A 26,007-nucleotide genomic window follows, 5' to 3' on the forward strand; every position below is an offset into this window, starting at 1 on the left:
TTTTTTTTTTTTTTTTGGTTACATGTGAATTTTAAAATAGTTTTTTGTATTTCTGTGAAGAATATCATTGACAGTTTGATACGAATAGCACTGATTCTGTAAATTGCTTTGGGCAATGTGGCCGTTTCCTATCCATGAGCATGGAATGCTTTTCCATTTGTTTATGTAATCTCTGATTTCTTTGGGCAGTGTTTTGTAATTTTCATCACAGAGATCTTTCACTTTCTTGTTTGGTTGTATTCCTAGCTATTTTATTCTTTTTGTGGTTATTATGAATGGGATTGTGTTCTTGATTTGCCTCTCACCTTGAATGCTGTTGGTGTATAGGAATACTACTGATTTTTATAGAGTAATTTTGTTTCCTGAAACTTTGCTGAAGTTGTTTATTAAATCATTGAACTTTTGTGCAGAGATTATGGAGTTTTCTAAGTATAAAATCCTATCACCTGCAAACAGGGATAGTTTGACTTCCTCTCTTCCTGTTGGGATTCCTTTTATTTCTTTCTCTTTTATGAATGCTCTGGCTAAGACTTCCTGTACTATGTTGAATAGGAGTGGTAAGAGAGGACATCTTTGTTTTGTACCAGTTTTTTAGGGGAATACTTCCAGCTTTAGCCTATTCAGCATGATGTTGGCTAGGGGTTTGTCATAGATTGCTCTTATTATTTTAAAGTATGTTTCCTCAATGTCTAGTTTGTTGAAGATTTTTAACATGATGGACTGTTGAGTTTTACCAAAAGCTTTTCCTGCATGTATTGATGAGATTGTGTGTGTTCGGGGTGGTATGGCCATAGACCTTTTCTGCATCTATTGAGATGATCATGTGATTTTTGTTTTTACCTCTGTTTATGTGATAAATCACGTTGAATGATTCACATATGTTGAACCAACCTTGCATCCGAGAGATAAAGCATATTTGATTGTGTTGGATTAGCTTTTTGATGTGCTGCTGGATTCTGGTTGCTAGTATTTTGTTGAGAATTTTTGCATCAATGTTCACCAAGGATATTTACCTGAAGTTTTATGTTTTTGTTGTGTCTCTGCCGGGTTTTGGTATCAGGTTGATGCTAGCCTCCTAAAATGAGATAGGGAGAAGTCCCTCCGTCTCAATTTTTTGAAATAGTTTCAGTAGGAATGGTATCAGCTCTTACTTACATTAATACATCTGATAGAATTTGGCTGTGAATTCCTCTGGTCCTGTACTTTTTCTAGTTGATAGGCTTTTTATTACTGATTTCATTTTGGAACTTGTTATTGGTCTGTTCAGGCATTTCATTTCTTCCTGGTTCAATCTTGGGAGATTGTATATTTCCAGGAATTTTTCTATTTCCTCTGAGTTTTGTAGCTTTTGTGCGTAGAGATGTACGTAGTAGCCTTTGAGGGTTTGCATTTTTTTATTTATTTCTGTGTGGTTGGTGGTAATATCCCCTTTGTCATTTCTGATTGTGTTTATTTGGATCTTCTCTATTATCTTTATTAGCCTAGCTAGTGGTCTATCTTATTTATTCTTGAAAATAGCCAACTCCTTGACTTGTTGATCTTTTATATAGTTTTTTGCTTCTCAGTTTCCTTCGGTTCAGCTCTGATTTTGGTTATTTCTTGTCTTCTATTAGCTTTCAGGTTGGTTTCCTCTTGTTTCTCTAGTTTCTGTAGGTGTGATGTTATGTTTTAAATTTGAGATCTTTCTAACTTTTTCACATGGGCATTTAGTGCTATAAACTTTTCTCTTAACACTGCTTTAGCTGTGACCTAGAGAATTTGGGATGTTGTAAGATCTCCAAACTTCATGTCCAATGCACTCATTGTCTGCATTTCCATGACAGTCCCCCATTTTAGGTGATAAGGTACCACAACCAATCAAATGCAGTAGAGCTTCCTAACTTTTATCCTTCCTTCCACACTTGCCCCTCTTCACCCTATTTTCCCCAGAGCAGTATGGATGAGCTCTTCAGGCTACAAATCAGATGACATCATTCCTCTGCCTAATACCCTTCAGTGGGTTCCCGCTGGGCTTAGATTGAAATCCTGTCTGGATACTATGGTCAACAAAGGCCTGCTTATATGGTCCCAGTTGGTCTCTTCAAACTTATTTGCAAACTGATCTCCTTTCATGCTGCCCCTTGATCATTAAGTTTCAGCCAGTCTGATGTTCCTTCATTTCTTTATGCATGCTAGGGCTTTTATAAAGCCCAGGGTATTTACATGTGCTGTTTCCTGTGGCTAGAATATTATTCCCCTGGTTGTTTACACGACTGGCTTTTCTCTTAGTCCAGATCTTACATCAAATGGTACTTATCCAGAGGTTTTCCCTGATGACCACATCTACTGTCATCTCTAATATATTATTCTCTGTTTCATCTCTTGTTTCTTTCCTTCATAACAGTGTCCAAAAGCATAATTACTTTATTCGATTTCTTTAAGTCTGCTTTCTTGACTATGTTGTTTTTCTTTCGTTCTTTTTTTTTTTTCCTAGCAAAAGTTAGTTTCAATGGGCAGATTCTCTGTTTGTCATAAATGCTGTTGTATGGCTGGTATGTAGACCAATACCTGCCACATAGTATTTAGTATACTGGATAAGTAAATGAATAAACAAGCAACATTGAGGGTCAGGATTATGTAGAAAATACAAGTAAATATTTTTCCTCAATTTCAGCGTTAAAATACGTGCTATGATAAAATAAAAAAAAAATCATTTCAGGTGTTAAGACCTTTGATAGTAGAAAACAACTATGTAATAGAACATTTTTCTGCAGAAGTTGCCAAAGAGGAAAGTTATCTGGACTCTATGGAACTGCAAAATTATACTGCTGCAATGACTTATTATTTAGGTGACTGTGTCGTACATTCACTTGCATTATGCTTTGGTATTCTCAGCTTCCACAAGCACATTTAATTGATATTATGACCTATCTAGTGATTAGGATAGTCACTGTTAACTAAGAAATAACAAGGAAATTTATTTATCCAGCATTTCTTATCCTCCACTAGGTAGACATGGAGTCTCACTAACACGTAGGGGAGACAATCTTATGAAGAAGTTTTTTATTGTCCTTTATGTGACAGCATCAATAAGAGGCACATATGAGGATCATGGTTTAACAAAGGAGGGAGTTTCCAGATTTTTATAGGCATCTACTGCATGCTAGAGGAGGTGATGTGGAGTTTGATCTTGAAGGAATGCAAATTTGCTAGATGGAGGCTTTCCAGGCCATGGGACAGAATATACAAAGACCCAGAAGCGTGATTAGGTGGTGTGTTCTGGAATCTCCAACCATAGGGAGATGTAAGTAGAATAGTAGGCAATGAAGTTGGAGAGATAGGCAAAACCAGATTGCAGAATGGCTTGTATGCTATGGGTATAGATTAGATTTTACCCATCAGGCCATGGTGGGCCTTTGAATGGTGTTAATCTTGAATTACATTTTAAAAAGATTATTAGAAAATGGAAGATGTTCTCCAATAGGAGGAATCTGGTAATGGAGAGTGAAGGCTCAGACCACCCAGGGAAGTAGAGAGTGAGAGAAGAGTCAGAGAGGGACTCCAGTAGTGTGATAGTTAATATTGTGGGGACACATCCAAACCATACCAAGGAGGGACACAGAATGGAAAGAAAGACAGTGAGATCCTTAAGAGTTGCAGCAGGTGGAAAAAGCAACATGTCACAGGAGCCAAGGAAAGAGATCATTTTTAGGGAAGCAGGAATGACAGGACAAATAAGATAATAATTAAGATGGAAGGATCGTATTTCATAATGAAGGTGTCTTTAGTGACCTTAGCAAGAGTAGTCTTGATAGGATAATGGGAGCAAGATCTGCCTGGAAGTTGTTTGAGAATGAAGTGAGAAAACAAACACAACCTAGACTAGGCATGGAGCCAGCCCTGGTTCTCTTTGTTTGGGTGTTTTGTTTTTAGTAAACAGTAGAAGTTTGACTTTGTAGACTCTGCTGAGAGAAAAGAGGTATAGGAACTAGACTATAGGCTATTGATGCAGGAGAACTGGATTTTAGTGAAACATTGCTTTAGACACATGAAGCAAAAGAGAAGGGAAATAAGGAGGAAAGAGTGTGGCTGTAGGTAAGACTGTGGCTAAAGTATCAAATAGAGGGTATTTCCTCTGATACTGTGGGGAATGTGCGTGCTGAGAGAAAGGGGAACAGTGGTGGCCCTCAAGGAAAACAACCCATGGTGGATGTGGGAATGATCGCAAGGTGATTCTAAGGGTTCAACTGAGATTGAAGACACAGGTGGGTGGTGGCCATAGGCCACCTGCAGCAGCCTGGATATCAGGTTCCAGACTGGGAGTTACCTGGACAGGATCACCTAAAGGTAAAGGGTAATGCTGCTGAGAATGGCAGTAGGATTATGGTTGAAGGAGTGAGACTCAACAGAGAGAACCAGCCTGGTTAGGGAAGTGAGCAGAGGGGTAATGAAAAGGGGGCTGAGAAAAAGAGAATAGAGTGAGGTGAGAGGAGCAAGTGCATTGGGGAGAATGGAAGGAGGGCCAGTCCTAGAAGGAGGAGGCTATTTGTAAGCAGTATATCAGAGTGATATATCCAGATTGACATTTCTTTATCAGATAAATACCTTGAAAGGTATTTATCCTGAGTTTGCAGTGTTGTCTAGAACATTATGGGGAATACCTTTATTGGAACTCAACTGAGACTTTGCCACACAGCTTTTGACTATTTGGAGTCTTGGTGATTCTTAGCCCATTTGGAAGTGGATTTGATTTTTGCACACTGCCGGGTCATTCAGGGCCAAGTTTGGTGAAGAAAGTAGACAATGAAGCTGGATAATAACATTTTTGGTAAGAATGGAAATGTGGATTTAAAGAACAGTACTATTTTATTTATGTGACTTGTAATAGTCCCTGATAGTAATTTCCAAGGACAGCAATGACAGTATCTTTGGAATATGTATAGCTTCTCAAAACAAAGGTCTTCCTAATACATGGGACTCTCAGCATTGCAGCATGGTTGGCACCCCTGGCTTCTGGGCCCTAAATGTCAGTATTCCTTGCAAGTCCTTGTGGCAGTCGGAAAAGCCACGATACATTTCCAAATGCTTCTGGTTGTCTCTAGACTGCCAGGGCCTGGAGGACTTGTTTACAGAGAGCCAGGGAAGAGAGGAAGATACTCTTTTCTGTCCCTTTTACTCTTTATCTATATATCTATCTATTTACTTTGCTTTCTGTCTGGTTTTTTCTTCTTAAAAATTTTTGTTTGTTTTCATTGATTGTGGTGTGAGGAAGGACAGAAACAGGAGGAAAAGGGGATCTTTATTAAATGAAGATTGGAAATAAATGAATAATTCAAGGGAAGGCTATGGACGAATAGAAGAAAAGAGACAGAAAATAGAGTAGTCGTGGGGAAACTGGAAGAAATGTTTCTGCCACATTTGTCTGTGGTCTCTTGTGATTTTCTCTGAAGCCAAGAATAAGATTTCCTGTAAGAACGCTCATGTGTTGTTGCATTATAGGGTATAACTGATTGCAGAGGCACCCTAAATAGATTTCACTGAGAATATAGTTAGAGTTGTGTAAGGCTTTAAATCCAGACTGAAAGAGGAAAACAACTTGTTATAAGGCGAGTCCATTTCAACTTCATCTGAGGGGGTTTTCATAACTGATAGGTCCAAGCGCCTGTTTTAAAATGATGTTATTTGTATGATTGTCCAGGAACGTGAACTTCAAAACAGTTTTAGCTCCTGAGTACCAAGTTTTTAATTTAATTTGTACAAAATGAATAACAATACGCTTTACTAAAAATAGTGTACCTGGCTAGCATTTAAAAGTTATAACCTTTAGCTTGCCATGATTGCTAAAAGTCATCTGTTGTGTGTTTTTAAAATCTGCACTAACACTTGTGGACCATTCATGCCATACTGAAGCTGATTTTCTACTTTATTTTTTCAGTTGTTCATGGTGGACAATGGAGCAGATGACTGGAGAATAGCCATGACTTATGAGCGTATTTTCTTCATCTGCTTGGAAATACTGGTGTGTGCTATTCATCCCATACCTGGGAATTATACGTTCACATGGACGGCCCGGCTTGCCTTCTCCTATGCCCCATCCACAACCACCGCTGATGTGGATATTATTTTATCTATACCAATGTTCTTAAGACTCTATCTGATTGCCAGAGTCATGCTTTTACATAGCAAACTTTTCACTGATGCCTCCTCTAGAAGCATTGGAGCACTTAATAAGATAAACTTCAATACACGTTTTGTTATGAAGACTTTAATGACTATATGCCCAGGAACTGTACTCTTGGTTTTTAGTATCTCATTATGGATAATTGCCGCATGGACTGTCCGAGCTTGTGAAAGGTAAGTTTGTTTCTTTTCCTGAGAACATAATTTACCATATGGTATCTTCACAAGTAAGAAAAAAAAAAAAAAACATTTTAGACTTGAGATGCATAGTGTCTCACTCTTGAAAATTTTGGATTCTCTGACAGGCTTCTTTGAAATGACTATGACAAAAGTTTTCTGTAGATTTTTTTCATAGAGCAAATGCTTTCATGCTTGTGTGTTTTCTTTCTAATTTGTTCAGTTTTCAGTAGAGGGCTGCCTTTATAATTTTGTGCCAAAATTTGGAGACCTAGAAATTGTATAGGACACTTTTATTGGAAATATGAGTTTAATGGTAATATTGATTCATTTTCGTGCCTGATTGCTTATAAGCGTTGTTTGTTGTTGAGACAGAAATTCTGTGAAACAGTGTTGATGCAAGATGCCTGGGCTTTAGGGAATATCTTAAAGTGGTTTGTTTGTTTTGGTGCCTGTTTACAATAGTGTTCAAATGATTACTTGATAAGGAGGTTATGGGTATACATATTAGTTTTTATTGAACTTTGAACAATTAGTAAGAAGAGGCAATGTGTATTCATGTTAATGTCTGAAGCGCTCTGGTGGTCTAGATCTAGGCATGTATTCTCAGATTTCAGGAGTGGCTCAGTGATCTTAATCAGTTATACACTAAAATTGGTAACTTTGCCATTTAAGAAAAATAAACTTATGACATAAACAGGAAGAGTTGTATCATAATGGGTTACGGTGTACCCTCACATGATCTTGGTTAAGAAAATTCAAGTTGAAATTAACAATAGAGATACAGGAATGATTTAGAAATTTCTAGGAGTGTTGAAAGTTCAGATGTTAGTCTTTGTAGAATTTTTTCTTTTTTTTTTTTTTGAGACGGAGTCTCGCTCTGTCACCTAGGCTGGAGTGCAGTGGCGCAATCTCGGCTCACTGCAAGCTCCGCCTCCCAGGTTCACACCATTCTCCTGCCTCAGCCTCCCAAGTAACTGGGACTACAGGCACCCGCCACAATGCCCAGCTAATTTTTTGTATTTTTAGTAGAGACGGGGTTTCACTGTGTTAGCCAGGATGGTCTTGATCTCCTGACCTTCTGATCCTCCTACCTCAGCCTCCCAAAGTGCTGGGATTACAGGCGCGAGCCACCGTGCCCAGCCAATTTTTTTTTTTTTTAAATTTGGCTTTTGAAAGTCAAGGTTATACACTCAGATAGTTTAAGGAAGAAAAACTTCTGTATGAGAGTTGCTGCAAAAAAAAAAAAAAAAATCTATATATTTATACATAGTGAACCCTGAACACCCCCCAGCCCATTCCAGCTTTCCAGAAGCATTCACTTTAAATCTTTTTAGCCATTCTCTTGGTAACTGCTTTTCATATTTTTAAATAAAATTGCTTATGTTGCTGCATCTAGATTTTTTGTTGTTGTTTTGGAGCTATTAACTTCCTTCTGGGGAAGTCGGAGATTTTGCTTTTTTCGCGTATATAAACACCCTCTTTTCACAACTTCACCCCTCCCCGGAAAAGTGATTTTTGTCTCCCTATCTCACAGTAAGATATGTAAACCCTAAAATCTATATTCTATATTTACATTGTTGTTACTGTATAAACTGCATTTGTAGCTGAACAAGATAATATATCATCATCATTTTTCCTTTCCTGCACATTTTTTTTTATTTTTTCTGGAAGAAATAGTTGCCTCATTTTTTATTTGCTTAGTTTTCTGTATACTTATCACTAAATCATCTCTAAATTCTCTGACATTATATAAATACCTTGTACTCTTTTCAAATATATTCAGCAATTTGTCAATTTCACCTTGAAGAAATGACTCTCAGAACATTCTGACTTGCATCTCTATCATGTTGGGGACTTTCTTTGCCTTTTTTGTATGCTGAGTAGCCCCTTTCTTCAACCCCATTTCACCTTCTTTCTTCATTCTTTATTTTGGTAGAATCTGTCTTCCAGTAGTTTTGAAGCAAAGGTAGTGTATAAGAGACATATTTTTGAGATCTTGCAGATAAGGGAGTCTTTAGTCTTCTCTCATGCTTAATTGGTAATCAGCTGGATATAAAACTCTAGATTGGAAATCACTTTCCTTCAGAATATTGAAGGCTCCATTTTCTTCTGTATTCAGGGTCTAGCAGTTTGATGCCATGCTCCTTTTTTATTTATTTATTTTTTTTCTGGAGGCTTTTAGTATTGGTATTCTAAAATTATGCAAGGATGTATCTTGGCATGTGTCTCTTTTAATCCATGGTACTGGGAAATTGGTGGACCTGTTCAATCTCGAAATTTCATGTCTTTCAATTTTTGGAGATTTTTCTGAATTATTTAATGATTTTTGTTCCTATTTTCTGTTGTGTGGATAATGGCCCTCCTATATTATTTCCTAATTTTCTTATTCTTTGTTTATAGTTTTCCGTTTGTTTTTGCTCTATATATGGAAGATAACTCAAATTTATCTTTCAGACTTTCAATTGGAATTTTATTTCTTCTATATTGAGTATTAATTTCCAGTGTCTAACTTTTGGTCCCTGAATGCCTTTTTTTAAATAGCATCATGCTTTTCTTTCACAGAAACTTTTCTCTGGAGATGTTAGTCATAACTTTTTGAAGTTTTTTTCTCTTTGCATTTTGTTTCCTCAAAGGTGCATTTTTCTTTTGTTTTGGCTTCTGTTTTAGGAGCTTTTCGTACACATTTCAAATTTGTCAACTGCAGGCTTCATTAAAGGGTGGTTTGGTTAGGGGACATAGAACACCAATTTCAATACCTTTACATATTTTGTGTCTTCTCTGACCATCTGACCAGTGCATCAGAAGTCTTTTCTGCTCTCCTGCCATGAAAGCAGAAGTCTGAGGTGACAGTGTCTTGGGAATTGAAACACAGGGCAAAGAAGAGGTCTCAGCAGTTACCGTGCAAGCATTTGCTTGTTCTCCTGATATCAGTACAGTAGCTTGCTATCTGCAATGTCTGATGTCCTGCAGTAGGTCCACAGACCTTGTGTTTTACTGTCTCCAGATAATAGATTTTCAGACTTCGGCCAGGTTGCCAAAGAACAGTTAGTGTTTCTACAAAGCGGAAGAGGACATCTATGTGTCTAACTGCTTCTGTGCCTTTTTTGAAGCTATCATCCCATTCGAAGCTCTATGGTTATCCCCACCTGCAGAGGTACTGGTGCCAACAGTGCCTGAGTCATGGGTGAGGGGGTTGGTTCTCAGTGCATGTGCAGTTGCCTCTTGGTTTTTCACCACTATTGCCATAGAATTCTGCATTCTCATGTCAGGTAAGTCAGTGGCCATCTGTGGATTGGCTGTCTAGCTTGGTTTTTTTTTTTCTTACTACTCTTTTGTCATTCATTCTTGTTGTCCTTATGGGTTTATGCTTCTTTGCTGTCTGCTTGTTTTAGTATTATTTATAATCATTTTGAGGTTGTTAAGGGAAGGAGCTGAAGCCAGCATGTTTGTTGAGCCCACCTGCTTATACCAGAAATTTTGTAGTGACTAGTTTTTAATATCATGTCTCTAAACTTTTTTTAGAACTCCTCCGGATAACTATGCCATTTGAGGGATTAATGTTTTCTTTTTAAAGAAAGGTAGACTCCTTATGGTAATGCTTTGTTTCCTAGCAATCATGGTATTTAGAGGCTTATGATATTTTCTGGAGCAGATGTACCTTATGATGGTTGAAGAATAAATATGCAAAACTCTAGTTGACATACCTATTTATTTTATAAAGATAAGCCCTAATTAAAAATTATGCATAACAATGTAAAAATGAGGGAAACAGCCAGGTCTAACAATATAGACATCTCCATGGGTGGTCTCTAGTGCATCTGCTTCCAAAGGCCAGTTAAGAGAGCCTCAAAATTGTGCACATGCCATACATTTTCTTTTCAAAAACAGTTCATCTTAGCTGTTTTAACCCATTATCACTAAATACAGAATGCCAAAGGCAAGCTGTGACACATTTGTGTAGCAGCCCCAAGTCTCTGTGTTTTTTAATATGCTCAGATTGTGAGGTGATGACCATTCCTGTTTCCATGTAAAGAGGCAATCAAAGGTGAAAACTGTTCATTTCATAGCAAGAATGAGAGTGTGTAGCCAGCAGTTACATAAAGGAAACAAATCTGTGACAGCGTGGTGGGGAAGAGACAGAGGCCAAAACTCTGGATTGGGACACTGGGATTTAGTCCCAGTTGTGTAATTTAGGGGCTGAATGACCTCAGGCCAAACATCTCGGGTCTTTTTGCCTTAGTTTATTCATTTGCCAACTAAATGGTTTGTTAAGACTTCTTCCCAAGGTAATGTTTTATCATTACACAAATGTGTAAAAGAAAAAAAAATTATTAAACAGCATTGTGTTAATAGGAGATTTTCCACATTTGGTTTTTATTAAACTTCCCATTTTACTGCACAAATTCTCCAGATTGTGATTTGTAAGATACAAAGATAAAAAAAAAAAATTTGTTTTTCCATAAATTTGCAATTTGGAATATGATGTCATCAGCATCTTACACTTCCTTGATGATTGTTTTCTGACCCCTTTTTTCCCCGTTATGTGAAGTTTGCAATACTAAATATAGCACACAACTTTTCTATTTATTTGGTTTAGGATTTGGATTTGAATGAATCCTACCAGTTCCATCTTTGGTCCATCCAAGCATCCTCTCCATGTAAAAAGGGGAGATTCACATCTGATAGAAATTTATATTTTTAGTCAATTAGAATCTAAAAAGAGACTTAGAGTTTTGGACTTTTTTAAAAGGAAAGAGCTAGAGAAAAAGAGAAACAGCTTTCTAGAGAAGTTTGCATTAAAAACCTATTCCTGTCCTTCTAGGAGCACAAGAGTCAGGATTTCTAGAAGTTTCTAGAAATTGTTCTGTACTAATGGGGACAGCATCCTATGGGAGGCATTTATTCCTTGTAGTATTATATTCCCTGGCATATCAGGCATCTCTGAAATTTTTTACCTGTAGGTAATAAAAATTCTTTTTTTTTTTTTTTTTTGGTGAATGATAGGAGGAAGCAGAGAAGCAAGAATCTAGCATTATTTCTGTAGCCTATATTTGTTAATAAGCAGCTTCCCCACACCAGACCACAGTAATCTACTCTTTCTCTGGTTATGATTTGGCCTTGTGTTAAGGTAGGCATTAGTCCTAGGAAAAACGCTGTCCTCTGAAGCAGCCCGAGAAGTGTGGCCTGGTGCTGCTAAGCGATCTCATGTTCATGGGGTCCCAGGCCAAGGCATTTAATCAGAATGTATTAGCAGAAATTTCAGGAACATTTATGTTTTAGAAGAAACCTGAAACACAGAGCTTGGGATCCTGAAAATTGGGAATTATCCAATCCTGACTTGTACCTTTTGAGACTTCTCTAAGATAGCATAAATAGGCAGCTATTCACCCCAAAGTGTGTTTTACTGGGCACAGTTTCTGAGCAAAAATAGTAGCTATTTTGCAAGAGGTAGAACTGGATATTGTGGGTCAGTGCTGTGTTACACAAAGGAGTTTGGTTTCTTTTTCACTGTAAAAGTTCTCAGAGCATTTAATGTATGTATATGCATTAGAAATACCCAAGAGGGGAAAGAAGTATTTATTTGGCCATGCTCTCTGGGAAACATACTTGACATATGACAATACTGAAGTTTTGGAGATAGAAAGGAATTGAACTTTCTGATGACAGTTTGGAAATTCAAAATAATGTTTCTGTGTTCAATGGAATCTTTTCCTTTTTGACATAGTTTTGTAATGCTGTGGTAGGGGGCCAAATTGGGGATGGAAAGGAAAAGAGCAAAGGTGAGTTAGGAATTTAGGTGGTAGTGTTCCCAAGCAGAAAGGCAAACATTGTGATAATACGTAATAAATTGGAGATTCCAGGTAATGTTTGGAATGGAAAAGGGTCATTTGGTTAAAAAAGTGGCCAATAGTTGTCCTTTCTTTTCCCATTATTTTATCTCTCAGGGCACTTAAATATTTATTAACCAGGTATCATTTGTTAAGAGGGAACGTTTTCTAAAAATGACAACAATAGATGCTCTTTTTGAAAGTAGACAAACTGGAGAAGCATAACGCAACTTTTGAATAGCTCTGGATAATCTAAACTGCATTTTAGATTAATAAAGAATAAATTCTCATCATCACTGAAAACTAATAGATGAAGATAAGTTTGCATAGAGAACCTGAGGAATAGAGACTTCAATTTCAGTTGTGTTTAGAATCTACTCTTCAGTGTCTTAAAAGTATATTTTGTTCTTTCATTAGAATAATCCAGGTAGATTTCACTGTTTTTTTTGTCACCCTGTCACTAATACTCTCCTATGTTGTATTATTTTGTTTTCGTTTTTAATTTCCTGGAAGATGATTCCTGAAATGCAGTTGAAACATACTTTATTATTATATGGTCTGTTAGAGAAGCAGAACCGAGAGGATATAGATATAAATATATGAGAGGGGATTTATTAGGGGAATTGGCTCACAGGATTGTGGAGACTGAGAAGTCCCAAGGAGAGGCCATCTGCAAGCTGGAGACAGGGGATACTGGTATTGTGGCTCAGTCCAAGTCCAAAAGCCTCAGATCCAAGGAAGGCAGTGGTGTGACTCAGTCCAAAGCTGAAGGCCTGTGAATCCAAAGAGATGCAGGTCCAAGTTCTGGAGTCCAAAGGCTGGAATGCCTGAAGTTCTGATGTCCAAGGACAAGAGAGGAAGAATGTCGCAGCTCCAGGAAAGAAAGAGAGAGGAACTCACCTTTTCTCTGCCTTTTTTGTACTCTCCTAGCCCCCAGCCAGGATGGTGCTCACCCACATTGAGGGTGGATCTTCCCCACTCAGTTCACTGACTCACACACCCGTCTCCTTTGGAAACACCCTCACAGACACTCAGAAATAATGCTTTACCAGTTCTCTAGGTATTCCTTAATCTAGTTAAGTTGACACCTAAAATTAACCATCACATATGGTATATTGTGGAATATTACAGTCAAATCATGCCCCATAATAAAACTACATACAACATAAGTTTTATATAAAATAACTGCTTTTAGCACAAGGGTTGGTTATGTCTTCTGACATCAGTAGTATGAAGGAGTTGCTAAGGGGAAGCTCCTGTGGGATGAGAGAATATCTCGTTTTGTAACTAGACAGATTTCTAGTCTCTTAGCACTATTTTATAGAGGATATGAGATATGGGGTCCCAGTTTCTCTATATCCCTATAGAGAATATGTAATTTGGGGTCCCTCTTGCATATGGAATATGGACATTGAATATAATTTTGTACATACTAAGTTAAAATGAATACCCTTGTCTCTGAGCACCAATAAAACAAAAAATTGGATGGTAGTTGTTTACATCTGGTAAATTAATTTAGCATTGCAGTGGATGTCTTTTAGTAACTCAATATTAGTCTGTTGCTCTAACACCATGTGTGTTCATTACTTCTCTTTGTAGAACATGCTTTTAAATGAACTAAGTTTCAATATGTGATCAACTCTGTATAGAGTTCTTAAATGATCTGTGTTCTAATTTTCAAGTTTTCCATTTCAAAACAGTTTCAGTTGGTTTTTATCTGTTTATATAACATAAGCCAGTTGTCATGGAGGAAGGGATGAATGGCATCTGAAAGTTTCACTTGTTCTATTTGTGGTTTTTTATTATTTACATAGGATGAATGTGAAATAGGGAGCTACATATTAAAGTGCTAGCTCATTTTCCTGGTCTGCCAGCCATGATTTTATTTTGTATTTTCAGGAGAATCACCCAGAGGCCTACTCTTTTTCTAGCACTGGCCATTAGAGGTGCCAATTTCCTGATGATTTACTTGAATTTGACACATGTTACTTGGGATCAAGTTTCTTTAATAGTTGTTAAAGTAGTCATAAAATATGCATTGCAATGTTGGGAAAACATACCCACCTTGATTTATTACGGAATATTGGATAATTATTGGATAATGAGATTATTTCTTACCACTTGAAGACTCAGCTGTTGCCAAGTAAACTCTAAGCATTTCATCAATGGATTTGTAATTTGTGGTTGATGGCAATGTAATACTTTGTAAACTTATACTTCCAAGTGGGTCTGATTCATACATACAGATATAGCATTTTCAGGCTCATAAATGAGTCATAACTTTAAAATGGGCCCTTTCAAGTTATAAAAGTCGGCAGTTTGAAAGCATTCATCCTGCATCTGTGACTTGCAAAACATCAGTGCTAAGTATAATGTTTGCCAAATAAATTGGTCATTAAAGTCTTATGGAAAGAAAATCCAGTACTCTCTCAAATTCAATTTTCTCTTCTTTCTTATGTAGATGTGCTTTTTGTTTTGTTTTGTTTTTTGTAGTTTTATTTTTTGAGTTAAAGTCTTGCTCTTGTGACTCAGACCGGAGTGCAGTGGCGCAATCTCGGCCCACTGTAACCTCTGCCTCCTGGATTCAAGCGATTCTCCTGCCTCAGCCTCCCAATAGATGGGACTACAGGTGCCCACCACCATGCCTGGCTAATTTTTAATGTATTTGAAGTAGAGATGGAGTTTCACCATGTTTGCCAGGCTGGTCTTGAACTCTTGACCTCGGGTGATCTGCCCACCTCCGCCTCTCAAAGTGCTGGGATTACAGGCGTGAGCCACCACGCCCGGCCTTGTTTTTATTTTTTAACTTTTTTTGGTCTACCTCCTGAGAGAATAATGAGGAGTAATATTTGTTGGCAAGGGGCTTTGAGATCCTGGTTTAAAGCATGCAGATTGAGAATACCAGCAGTGTTAAATTCACGTAGAAAAAAACATGAAAAGCTGTGCAGCTCAGGAATTCAACCTCAGTGATCTCATAGTCAGTTCATTATGGTCCTCCTCATCCTGTCACCCATGCTGATGTACAGATTTCGTGGAATAGAGATCCTAAGTGTCTTCTGACTTTGAAAATTCCTGTAATTATCCATATAGTACATTAGACAGCATGCATGTGTGCACTTCTGGGCAGCATTCTAATGTAACTCAGCTTCAGAATGACTGGGCCAGATAAAAAGAAAGAACATAAAGTCTAAATGAAAACATGCTGACATTCAAGCCATTTTGTCTTTAAGAAAATTAATACATTTCTTGGACATAAATCGGGCTTGGTTGGAGAAAATGCAAGTGTTTCCTACTTCCTGCTGGATTTTCTGCATTGTATTTTTTTAAATTTTATACCCTTTATTTTAAAATGTTTCCTTAATTGTATTAAAATAACCATAGAAATGCAAGACAAAAGTGTCTTTACATGCCATAAAATGTACAAGTTTTAAACATTTGCTGAGCTTGGACAGATCTGCCTTCTAGTATAATGTTAAGCTTTTATAACCTTAGGCCATGTTAATGGACTCACTTACTATTATGAGAATTGAATGGAGAATGAGGTAGATTTTAGTACTGTATCCCCAAGCTGGTGTCAGGTAATAAAGCACCTACTGTCTTTCAAGGGAGCCTCTTGGCTTGAGTCTCTTAGGAGGGACTATGTGAACTGTTTCTCCACTGCTTGCTGACTAGTAGAGCGATGTCTAGTCTATGGATGGTTCCTGAGGCACTGCGGAAGGGGCATCAGTCTGTCCCACCCTGCTAGTTCCAGTGGTGTTTTGTCTCTCATTCAGAATCCCATGGGTCAATAAATAGTCTGATCACTGTCAAATAATTAGGGATACTGAAAAAGGCCCAGTCATCAGATATTTAAACCATAGTGTGGTGGTAAAGTCAAAGCCATTTTGAGTTTGTGGCCATTATTCAGTGATTGATTGGTGAATAAGTATTAGAATTTAAAAACTTTATGTAGAATTTTATCATGATTTTTGGCTACAGTGTAAAAAGAAAAAAAGGATCTTTGTCATTTTTTGAAACAACTTTATTGAGGTATAATTTATGCACCATAAACTCCACCTATTTAAAGTGTACAAGCCAATAATTTTAGGGGCTATGCAGCCATCACTACAATTCAGTTTTAGAACAGTTCTATCACCCTCCAAAACTTTCATCATCCCTGTGCCCGATTGCAATAAATCCCTGCTCCCTCCTGCAGTCTTCCAGGTGACCACTAATATGCTATCTGTCTCCATAGATTTGCCTTTCTGAGACTGTTATATAAATTGAATTAAGTAATATATAGTCTTTTACATCTGGTCTTTTTTACTTAAAGATTTTGATGTTTGCCTATGTTGTAGTATGTATTGAAGTTTGTTCCTTTTTATTGATGAATACTATTCTGTTGTAAGAATATGCTACAATTTGGTCACTCATTCACCAGTTGATCTACATTTAGTTTGTGATTTGTTTTTGGCTACTAAGAATAGGCTTGCTGTGAACTTGTGCACACAATTCTCTGGGTGAACATGTTTTTTTTTTTTTCTCTTAGGTAGCCATCTAAGAATATTTAATTTTACAAACCCACCAGCAATCAGCAACGTATGAAGGTTCCAGTTTTATCACATCCTTGACAACATTGTCAGTTTGTGTGTGTGTGTGTATTAGATCATATATATGTCATATCTGGATATGGATATATAGAATGCCAGTGTGTCTGTTTATACCCATATGCATATGTCTTGATGTGTATATATAAACATACAGAAATATATGGTCTTAATATACATTTATTTATAGTCTTATAACCATTCTAGTGAGTATAAAGTGGTATCTTATTGTGGTTGTACTTTGCAATCCTCTAATGACTAATAATAATGGTGAATATCTTTTATGTGATCATTAGTTCTTTGTGTATCTTCTTTGGCAAAATGGCAATTCAAATTGCCCGTTTTTAAACTGGGGCATTTGTCTTATTAAATTTTAAGTTCTTTGTATATTCTGATTACTAATATTTTATCAAATATATGATTTGCAAATATTTTCCATGGCTTGTGTTTTAATTTTCATTCTCATTGTTTTTGAATGTGCTGAGGCTATGTACACTTGGCTTTCTCTAAGTCAGTCTTGCCTTGCCTCCCCTCTCAAAGCCATGCAGGAAAAAAGCGAGCTACACACACACAGCTGTCTGTGAGCTCTTTGAAGAGGCTTAACTCCCTTGTTCAGTTCTGTGCTTCATATGCCTCTCCTTGCTGCCCTTTTCCTACCCTGAACTCTTTCTTTTCTAGTAACCACTATTTTCTAGTAACAGCAAAGAGAGGAAAGAGCAAAAAAAGACTGTTTTTTAATCCTGCTTTAAAAGTCTTTCCAGTTCGTGCATTGCTTTGATGGTTGTGGTAGCTATGAAAAATGAAGCCCAGAGAATGTCTGTCATTTTTTCGCTTAGGATTAAGTGTTCCTGAATTGCCTCCAATGGGAATTTTATAATTCTTTTTATTTTCTCTCCTAGTTGAGGTAGAAATTTGTTTTGATTGATCCACAGCTTTCTTGATGACCCAAAGCAAACATTTGTAATGTGTCTGACCCTGTTTTAGGGATGTAGCTAGACATTGTGAAAAACCAAGCTCCTCCCTCCCTTTTAGGTGACCTTGCTGGGTTTTGTGACCGTCCACAGTCAGGACTTTGGAAGGACGATGCTCTAGCCACAGGCTGCTTGACCAAATGATCACTCTGTGACCATGACCATTCTTTGTACTATGCTTTGTATCACAGTGACAGGATATTATAGTACAGCTCATAGGGATGTGGCAATTGATTTTGACATACGATATTCTCAATACTGCAGGAGCAAAAGATGTTTGAGTGACTACTGTCTAATATCTTAGCCTTCACATCTCTGCTCATGATTTAGTCTTCTAAAAGCTTTCTGTGTCATATAAAATATACTGTTTCAGTTTATTAAATTGTATTTAATATTCTAACAGAAGATATAATTTAAAAATAAGATTTTGCAGACTTTTGGTATTTAATGTTGTGGTTTTAGAACTCCATATAAAACCTCATGTAAGAATAATGGTTTGTAAATATGAAAGCCACAAAATAAGGCACATATTATTTAGAACCAATTTATTAGCGGAAAATATCTTTTATATCAGTGATCATGGGGAAAATTAAATTTAGTGACTTTCTTGCTTTAAAGAAATGGTTGTGATTGAGCATATTAGTAATTATAAGCTCCTGTTTTTGAACAAAACTGGGTTATACTAGGCATATGTGGAGAATCATCCTAAATGCCCACTTGGTATTATTTGGAATAACAACTTTTATACCAGAGGGCATCTTACGAAATGAAACATCCAGTACAGAAAGATCAGTAATTTTAATCTGGTTTAAATATTAATCTGCTTTTGTCCTAGAGGACATAATGTTATCAAATGAAATACCCAATATAAAAAGATCAGCTTTGGTCATTAGTTTTAATCTAATTTAATGGTGATCAGCCTTAGAATTTCTGGCTTACTACATGACTAGAAGGGAATGAGTATTCTTATATTTATTGTCGTTATGATAATCTGCCTACTGTGCTTTCTACTATTTAGTAAGGTGTTTTTGTTGTTTTGTTTTATTTTGTTTTGCTTTTAAGATGGGTTCTGAGAAGTTTGGAGGTGTCAGTGTGAAGTGAAAAGCAACTCTGCTAGGTTTTTTAAATCCCTGTTTAAAGATTCCATTTTTGAAATATCACACTGATACCTTTTGTTCCTCCTCTTATCCATCATTCACCTACTGTATCATCTAGATCTCTGTTCTTTCAGCCCTAGCAAGGTCACTGGCATTTATTGTGATGTAGGTGCCTGATAGAGAGTTGGGTGGTAAAAGGGATGAAGGTGCCACAGTAGGCAGGTTTGATGTGGTCAGAAAAAGAACCAGGGAGACTGTAGTCAGTAGTCAGTGGTGTAGTTGCTTGAAACTTTTGTCTGGCTCTGATTAGGTTAGGAGATGAGTTCTCTCTGCAGGTCAGAGGTGTTCATTAAGTGCTTATGGTATTCTATACTATGTAAAAATGGGGTACAAAAGCCTTATCTGAACCAAGCTCCTCAATGGTAGAAGGGGTATTTGATACCATCTGAATAGCCACAGAGCCCAGAGCCTTTTAATATCTGGGTCAGATAAAACCTTACAAGTCATCTAATCCTGTCAGGCCAAGAGGAACACCAACAACTGCTGTCATTCCATGAGGACTTGTTGGATAAATGTTTCTGCACAGATGTGTACCTATCAGTTATAGCAATAGAAGAATGCTAATTAACACTTAATGAGGGACTTAAAGTGTTGAAATTTAACCCTACAAAGGGTCGTTATGAAGAGGATTACTAATGGGAATATTATCTATTAAATGTGAAAATAATTCTTACATCTTTATTTTATCTGGTTCATTTGCAAGTACTTAGGGTTTTACCATTTAATAAGTTAACAAAGGTTAATAAGGAAATCTGCGTTAATTTAAAATTTCTGTGATTCAGGAGCAAAAATAGCACTCACTGCATATCTGAAAGACTGCAGACAAATTGGTCTTGGAAATCTAAAGTCTGCCTTATGTACTGGACTGACAAGAGGAGGGCTTCACAGAAACGTGACAGGCATGGTTCAGCACTGCTTGAAACCCTTCTCTGTTCAGCCTGGAAGTATTTCCATTTACTCTGCTGGAGCACACAGACTTCAGACAGAGTTTTCTTCGTCTTTTATCTTGGATGTTGCCTTACGAGCTTTCAGCAACTATGCAGCTGCCATCATTGTCTGAGATTTGCAATGGGGCAAGTGGGGCTGGTGGGGAGTGGGGGGGCCTTGTGTTCTGAGGCAACAGTAGTGACAGAGCTCCAAGTTTTCGTGACTGTTGTGAGTAACCCTTAAAGCAGCATTTCAACTTTCCTTTCATGAAACTGTCCATGTGCTAAGATCACTGCCACTCAACTTAGGTCTGCTGTGCATTTAATGAGTATTTCCTAAAAGCCCCACTAATAGGAATAGCAATCTAGCATTTCTCCTTTTGGAAATGCACTCTGCAAATGCTGCTCACTAAGGTCTGCAGAACTTCTGCTAATCCCCACCACTGCCTCTGGGGAAAAAAAGATCATGAGTTTTAAACCCCCATGTTTCACTTCCTCATACAAGCATATCTTCAAGTAACCACATAACTGAATGTGTCTGAGTAGACTAAATTTGAAAGTCAAGAACATAAGAATTTTTTTTCATAGCTCTTTATCCAGTTTAACTTTGTATTAGAGATTTTATCTGGTTTAGACTTTGTCTTAATTTGTGCTTCTTATTGATAATGTTTTGTAGGGAAAAATAGCAGCAAGAATTAAGAAAATGAAAATATTCTTTTTAGTGTGGTACGCTAGTTAAAGCAGGGGTTGGTAAACCATGGCCCTTGGGCCAAATCTGGCCCACCAGTTGTTTTTGTAAAGCCTAAGAGCTAAGAATAGTTTTTACATTGTTTTTATTGTTTTGGGGAAAAAGAGAATATGTGATAAAGACTATATGTAGTCTACAAAACCTAAAATATTTATTACCTAGCCTTATGCTGAACACATTTGCCAACCTCTTATCTAAAGTAGCATCATTTTGTCAAATTTGTTTTAAGTACAGTGTGATATTTTAAATTATAAGGCATTTTAAAATTTTTACTTTGGGGTCAGACAATGGATTTCTATTTGTTATAGCTTAAATCTGGAGGTACCACCCCCTGCCAAATAATCACTATAATATCTTTAGGACTAAATATAAACTACTTTTGGTACCAATGATCAAACATTGACATTAGTTCCAGTGATGATAGGTGCAAGTAGCATACTCAGTAACTTAAGTCTTTCTGACTAGTACTAGCTAGATGCATGAGTAGTTTATTTTTACATATACTAAATAAAAACTACCTTATTGGCCTGTGCAGTGGCTCATGCCTGTTTTCCCAGCAATTGGGAGGCCAAGGTGGGAGGATTGCTTTAGGCAAGGAATTCAAGAACAGACTCCCATCTCTGCAAAAGTTAAAAAATAAAAAATCAGCTGGGTGTGGTGGCATGTGCCTACAGGCCCAAGTACTTAAGATGCCGAGGCAGCAGGATCTTTTGAGCCTAGGAGTTTGAGACTGCAATGAGCTATGATCCTGAGTCTATACTCCAGCCTGGGAGACAGAGTGAGACCTTGTCTCAAAACAAAGCTACCTTCTCCATTCATCTACAGAGAATGCAGTTAGATATGAAAGAATTGCTCTGATCTCTTGAGGAATCTGTTCTCCTAGATTTTAACTTCATTGACCTTGGGTAACATCAGTACAACACTGAGTCATTAAGAACTCTAATCTGAAAGCTGTGGAGGAGCAGGTCTTGGGATGGACTTGGAACAGAAGCCTCCAAAACGTAGTCATTGGGCATTGGTAGAATGCCTTTCCTTTGACTAGGGAAATAATGTAAAATCTTTTTGCAATGTCTCTCCCTGCGGCATGTAAACTGAGCTATGCAAAAAGCAGTGGCTCCAGGCTAGTTATTCTTAGGGCAGTTTTAAGAATAAAATAACCTTTATTGCTACTGTTTAGTGGAGTACTATAATAAAATACCCTGGTTGCCTTTGTCCCCTGGTCTCTGCTTCCAAATGCAGGACTGCTTCTACCAAGTAAAGCTTATGCTACTTAACATGGGAGAAATTGACCAGCAAAAGATTAAAATAATTCCTGTTCGATTTTGTAATAGAAATCTCTACTAAGACCTCTTACGAAGTTTGCCTGTTATCTGTCTTAAGCAATACTACCTTTTCCATAAACAACGTTCATTCCTTAGAAGAGTATAAAAGAAGAAGCTATAATTTGTCTAAGATAGCAGATATCAGAGACAATGTCATGTTTGTGATAACATGTTCACTTTAAATTAAGAAAGCATTCACAGAACATGTTTTATAGGCAATCCAGAACTTTAATAGCATGATAAGAATTCTATATTATGTTCAGATTGTAGCTTGCCTCTCCCCACTTCTTCATTCTATTTGATCCTTCAGACAGGCTATAGGTCTGGCTCATTTTGGCTGGGCCTGCTGTGGGCCAAAGGACTATCATTTTATGGCAATTTTCAAGCTAGGTAAAAATAATATTCCCCTTCCACATTATTTTTGATGGCCATATTTTTCGTATTTAAGACAGTTTGGGATATGACTAAAAATTGTAGTGGTGATTCTTTCTCAAAACAAGTTGATTTCTTGAATGCTGCAGATTTTTGTATCTTTCCAATACAGTCTAATTTGTCTTAGCTACTTTTTGATCTGTTTTGCACATAGCCTTGGATATTCTTGATTTTAGTATATGTTTCCTTTTTATAGAATGGTCTTTGCTAGGAAGGAATAAATCCTGATGTATGGTTTTTAGTGAACCAACATACATGAAATTTTACAAAAACAAAAAAAGCCAACATGTTGGTTAGGTGTTCTTAAGATAAATTTAATTAATTAATTTTATTTTTAAAATTTTTTGAGACAGAGTCTCGCTCTGTTGCCCAAGCTGGAATGCAGTGGCACGATCTCAGCTCACTGTAACCTCCACCTCTTGGGTTCAAGTTATTCTCCTGCCTCAGCCTCCCGAGTAGCTGGGATTATAGGTGCCTGCCACCATGCCAGGCTAATTTTTGTATTTTTAGTAGAGATGGTGTTTCACCATGTTGGTCACACTGGTTTCGAACTCCTGACCTTGGGTGATTTGCCTGCCTAATTTACATTCCTACCAGAAGTGTATAAGTATTCCCTTTTTTTCTGCAACCTCCCCAGCATCTGTTTTTTGTTTGTTTGTTTTTTTCGAGATGGAGTTTTGCTCTTGTTACTCAGGCTAGAGTGCAATGGCATGATCTCGGCTCTCTGCAACCTCTGCTTCCCAGGTTCAAGTGATTCTGTTGCCTCAGCCTCCTGAGTAGCTGGGATTACAGGCACCCGCCACCATGCCCGGCTAATTTTTGTATTTTTAGTAGAGACAGAGTTTCACCATGTTGTCCAGGCTGGTCTCGAACTCCTGACCTCAGCCTCCCAAAGTGTTTACAGGCGTGGTTACAGGCGTGAGCCACCGCACCTGGCCATAAATTAAAAAGATTGTATCTGTAGTTTGGCTACCTTGATTCAAAGTCAAATTAATCTTTTTGGTCTTTCTTCTAAGAAGCCAAGGCATTTGAACCACCCTTATGTTTACCAGTTTTTTATTGTCAGTAGTCACTGGTATTCTACTAAAACCATTCTGCTAATTAGTTTTTTCCAACATCACTGCTAGGCACAAAGAGAGAATGTGAGTCAATCAGAAAGAGAACTTGTGCTGCTACAGGAGGTGTCTCCAAATCAAGGGGGCTATTTTAGACATGTCTTACTGCTATAGAACAAATTTTTATGTTCTCCCAAAATTCATGTTGAAACCTAATTTCCAGTGTGATGATGTTTTTGCAACTGGGGGCTTCCATAGATGATTGGGTCATGAGGGCGGAGCCCTCATGAATGGGATTAGTGTCCTTATAAAAAGAGACCCCAGAGAGCTCCCTAGCCCCTTGCTCTTTGAGGACACAGAGAGAAGGTGATTGTTTAGGAACCATGAAATGGGCCCTCACCCGACACTGAATCTTCCTGTGAATTGATCTTGGACTTCTCAGCCTTCAGAACTGTGAGAAAAAAATGTCTGTTTTATATAAGCCAGTCAGCTCATGGTATTCTGATATATCAGCTCAAACAGACTAAGACAATTACTCTTCCCTAAAAAGAGAAAAAAGACTGAATGTACAAGTCTGTTATGTATTAGAAATGGCTAGGCATTCCAAAATAAAACCAATTAAAAAAAAAAAAAAACAAAAAACCAGGATCATATATTATTTAAGTGTCATCTTTTAAATACCCTTCAGTAAGTCTGACCATGTGGTCTCCTGGATTTGCTTTGTGTACAGCTGTGGGCTGTTTTCTTTGGGCAAATGTGGGCAGACCATCGTCAGAGACTTATAGATGACTGGCACTAATCTGACTAATTTCTCAGAAAGCACATTCTGTTAAAGTTGGTTGTCCTATTGCCAGACAAATGATTAGCACTTTTATAATAAGTTTTATCAGTCTTGTGGCTATTCTTTGGCCAGATACAGTCTTAGAAGGTAAAAGTTACAATTCATGTTATGTGGCAAGTAAAGTTAAAACATAGAAGTATCCACATCTCCCAGCACATAAGCTGGCACAGAGCTGGTATTCAATTAATGCATTGTCTCTTAAGCATTACCTGAAGTAAAACAAGGGATATTTTCCCAAATTTTCGTGGAGTACTATACCGCTGATTCACAGCTTGACTCCTTTAGGGCAGTGATGATAGCTCTTATTTTCCTGTGCCTGGCACCAAGCACTAAACTTGGAACAGAACCAGTGATCAGAAAATAGTTGTTGGATAAGAGAATCAGGGGCTAATTTAGGATATTTTGCTGATTTTTAAGGTTCATTCCTCATCATGTCCTCAGATTTAATTAAATTGGAATATAGGTTCCCATTCACCCCCATATCTCCCAAAAAGACACAAGAAGAAAAGCAGGATGGTATGATATGAGCCTAAATAAAGAGGCTAATCAAAAGCTTACTTCCCCAGGGACTTAGGAAGTGTTTCATAAGTTGCATTCCAATCAGTAAGTTAGATTTGCCCTTATTTATATTAAGACTTATTTCTAAAGGTATTCATTTATTAGGAGAGGAAAAAACCCTGCAAACAGGTCCAGAGGCAGGCAATGAAAAGACATGTAAAATTTCTTACCATTATCTTATTTACAAATATATATATTGGCATTTCTACTTGGTTGTGGGGAGCATAAATATAAAAAATGGCATAGTGTTTGCCCTGTAGGAGCTTACAATATAATAGGTATATGCATGTGTAAACAAATTGTCATTTGAGAGAGAAGCAGTCATTATAATCAAGGGACAAGCAAACAGGTCATTAAATCATAATTTCAAAACTCAGGGGAAGACTTTCTAGAAAGAAAACTTGATTTGAGGCTTCAGAATAAATCCAATTTCAAAAGGCCAAAAAGTGAGGTGGGATATCCCAGACAGAAGGAACAGCATAAATACAGGCATGGAGAAAAGGAAGGTGCAGGGCAATTTCAAGGGTCAGAGAAGTATCTGTGTCCAAGTGAAGAATTTATGAAGAAGGGTTGCAGTTGGAAATTAAGCTAAATTGGAACTGATGCATGGGAAAATATGGAGTCTGGATTTTAGTCCATAGGTATCTTCCCAAATTCTTTCTTAGTGATGTTTATGCCAATGGCATTGTTATTTATTGGAACTTTTATTACATTGATATTTTTCTTGGATACTTTGACTTACCATAACTACGGATAATAATAAACCTGTATTACTTGCTCTGAATAAATTCAGAAAACCAAAACTTACAACATTTTAATTTGACACTGTTCCTTCAGTAATGCTCTGAGCTGAACCTTGCAGGCTTGTTACAAAGGGAGATGAGCACATATCAGAAGCATGATCCTGACCTGTGAGCACTGAACTGACACCTGTTCTTAGCTATACTGAAAGAATAAAAGGAGGATCAAAATGAAAATAAATTCCTAAGAGATATTATATTTTTAAATATTGAGGCTCTATGCTACTGAAATTCATCTCAAATATTTCCTAAAAATTTGGCCTGTGCCACTGCCTACATCTTATGCCTTCAGAAACTCGGCTAGAGGCACTAGAGCAGGCCTAAAGTGTTTTAGCTATCTGAGGAATATAAATGCTGCTCATATTTTAGAAAGAAAACCCTGGCAGCATTGTGAAAGGCAGTTGGGAGAGGCTAAGCACTGGAAAAAGGAAAGCCAGCTGAGAG

At 37.3% G+C, this 26,007-nt stretch overlaps 1 protein-coding gene across 3 annotated transcripts in view; it reads left to right on the forward strand.

Moving 5' to 3' along the window:
• KCNN2 (potassium channel, calcium activated intermediate/small conductance subfamily N alpha, member 2) overlaps positions 1-26,007 on the forward strand; it is a 140,843-nt gene that overhangs the window by 36,605 nt on the left and 78,231 nt on the right. The window contains exon 3 of one of the 3 annotated variants that reach the window (XM_011971223.1): positions 5,915-6,333. The exons of 1 other annotated variant lie outside the window; for it this stretch is intronic. In XM_011971223.1, the coding sequence (XP_011826613.1) occupies positions 5,915-6,333 (419 nt within the window). Of the gene's footprint in view, positions 1-5,808; positions 6,334-26,007 lie in introns of those variants that run through there. One more of the 3 variants, XM_011971222.1, reaches the window with a different exon arrangement.

This window comes from Mandrillus leucophaeus, unplaced genomic scaffold, assembly GCF_000951045.1.
Source record: "Mandrillus leucophaeus isolate KB7577 unplaced genomic scaffold, Mleu.le_1.0 Scaffold992, whole genome shotgun sequence".
NCBI lineage: Eukaryota > Metazoa > Chordata > Mammalia > Primates > Cercopithecidae > Mandrillus > Mandrillus leucophaeus.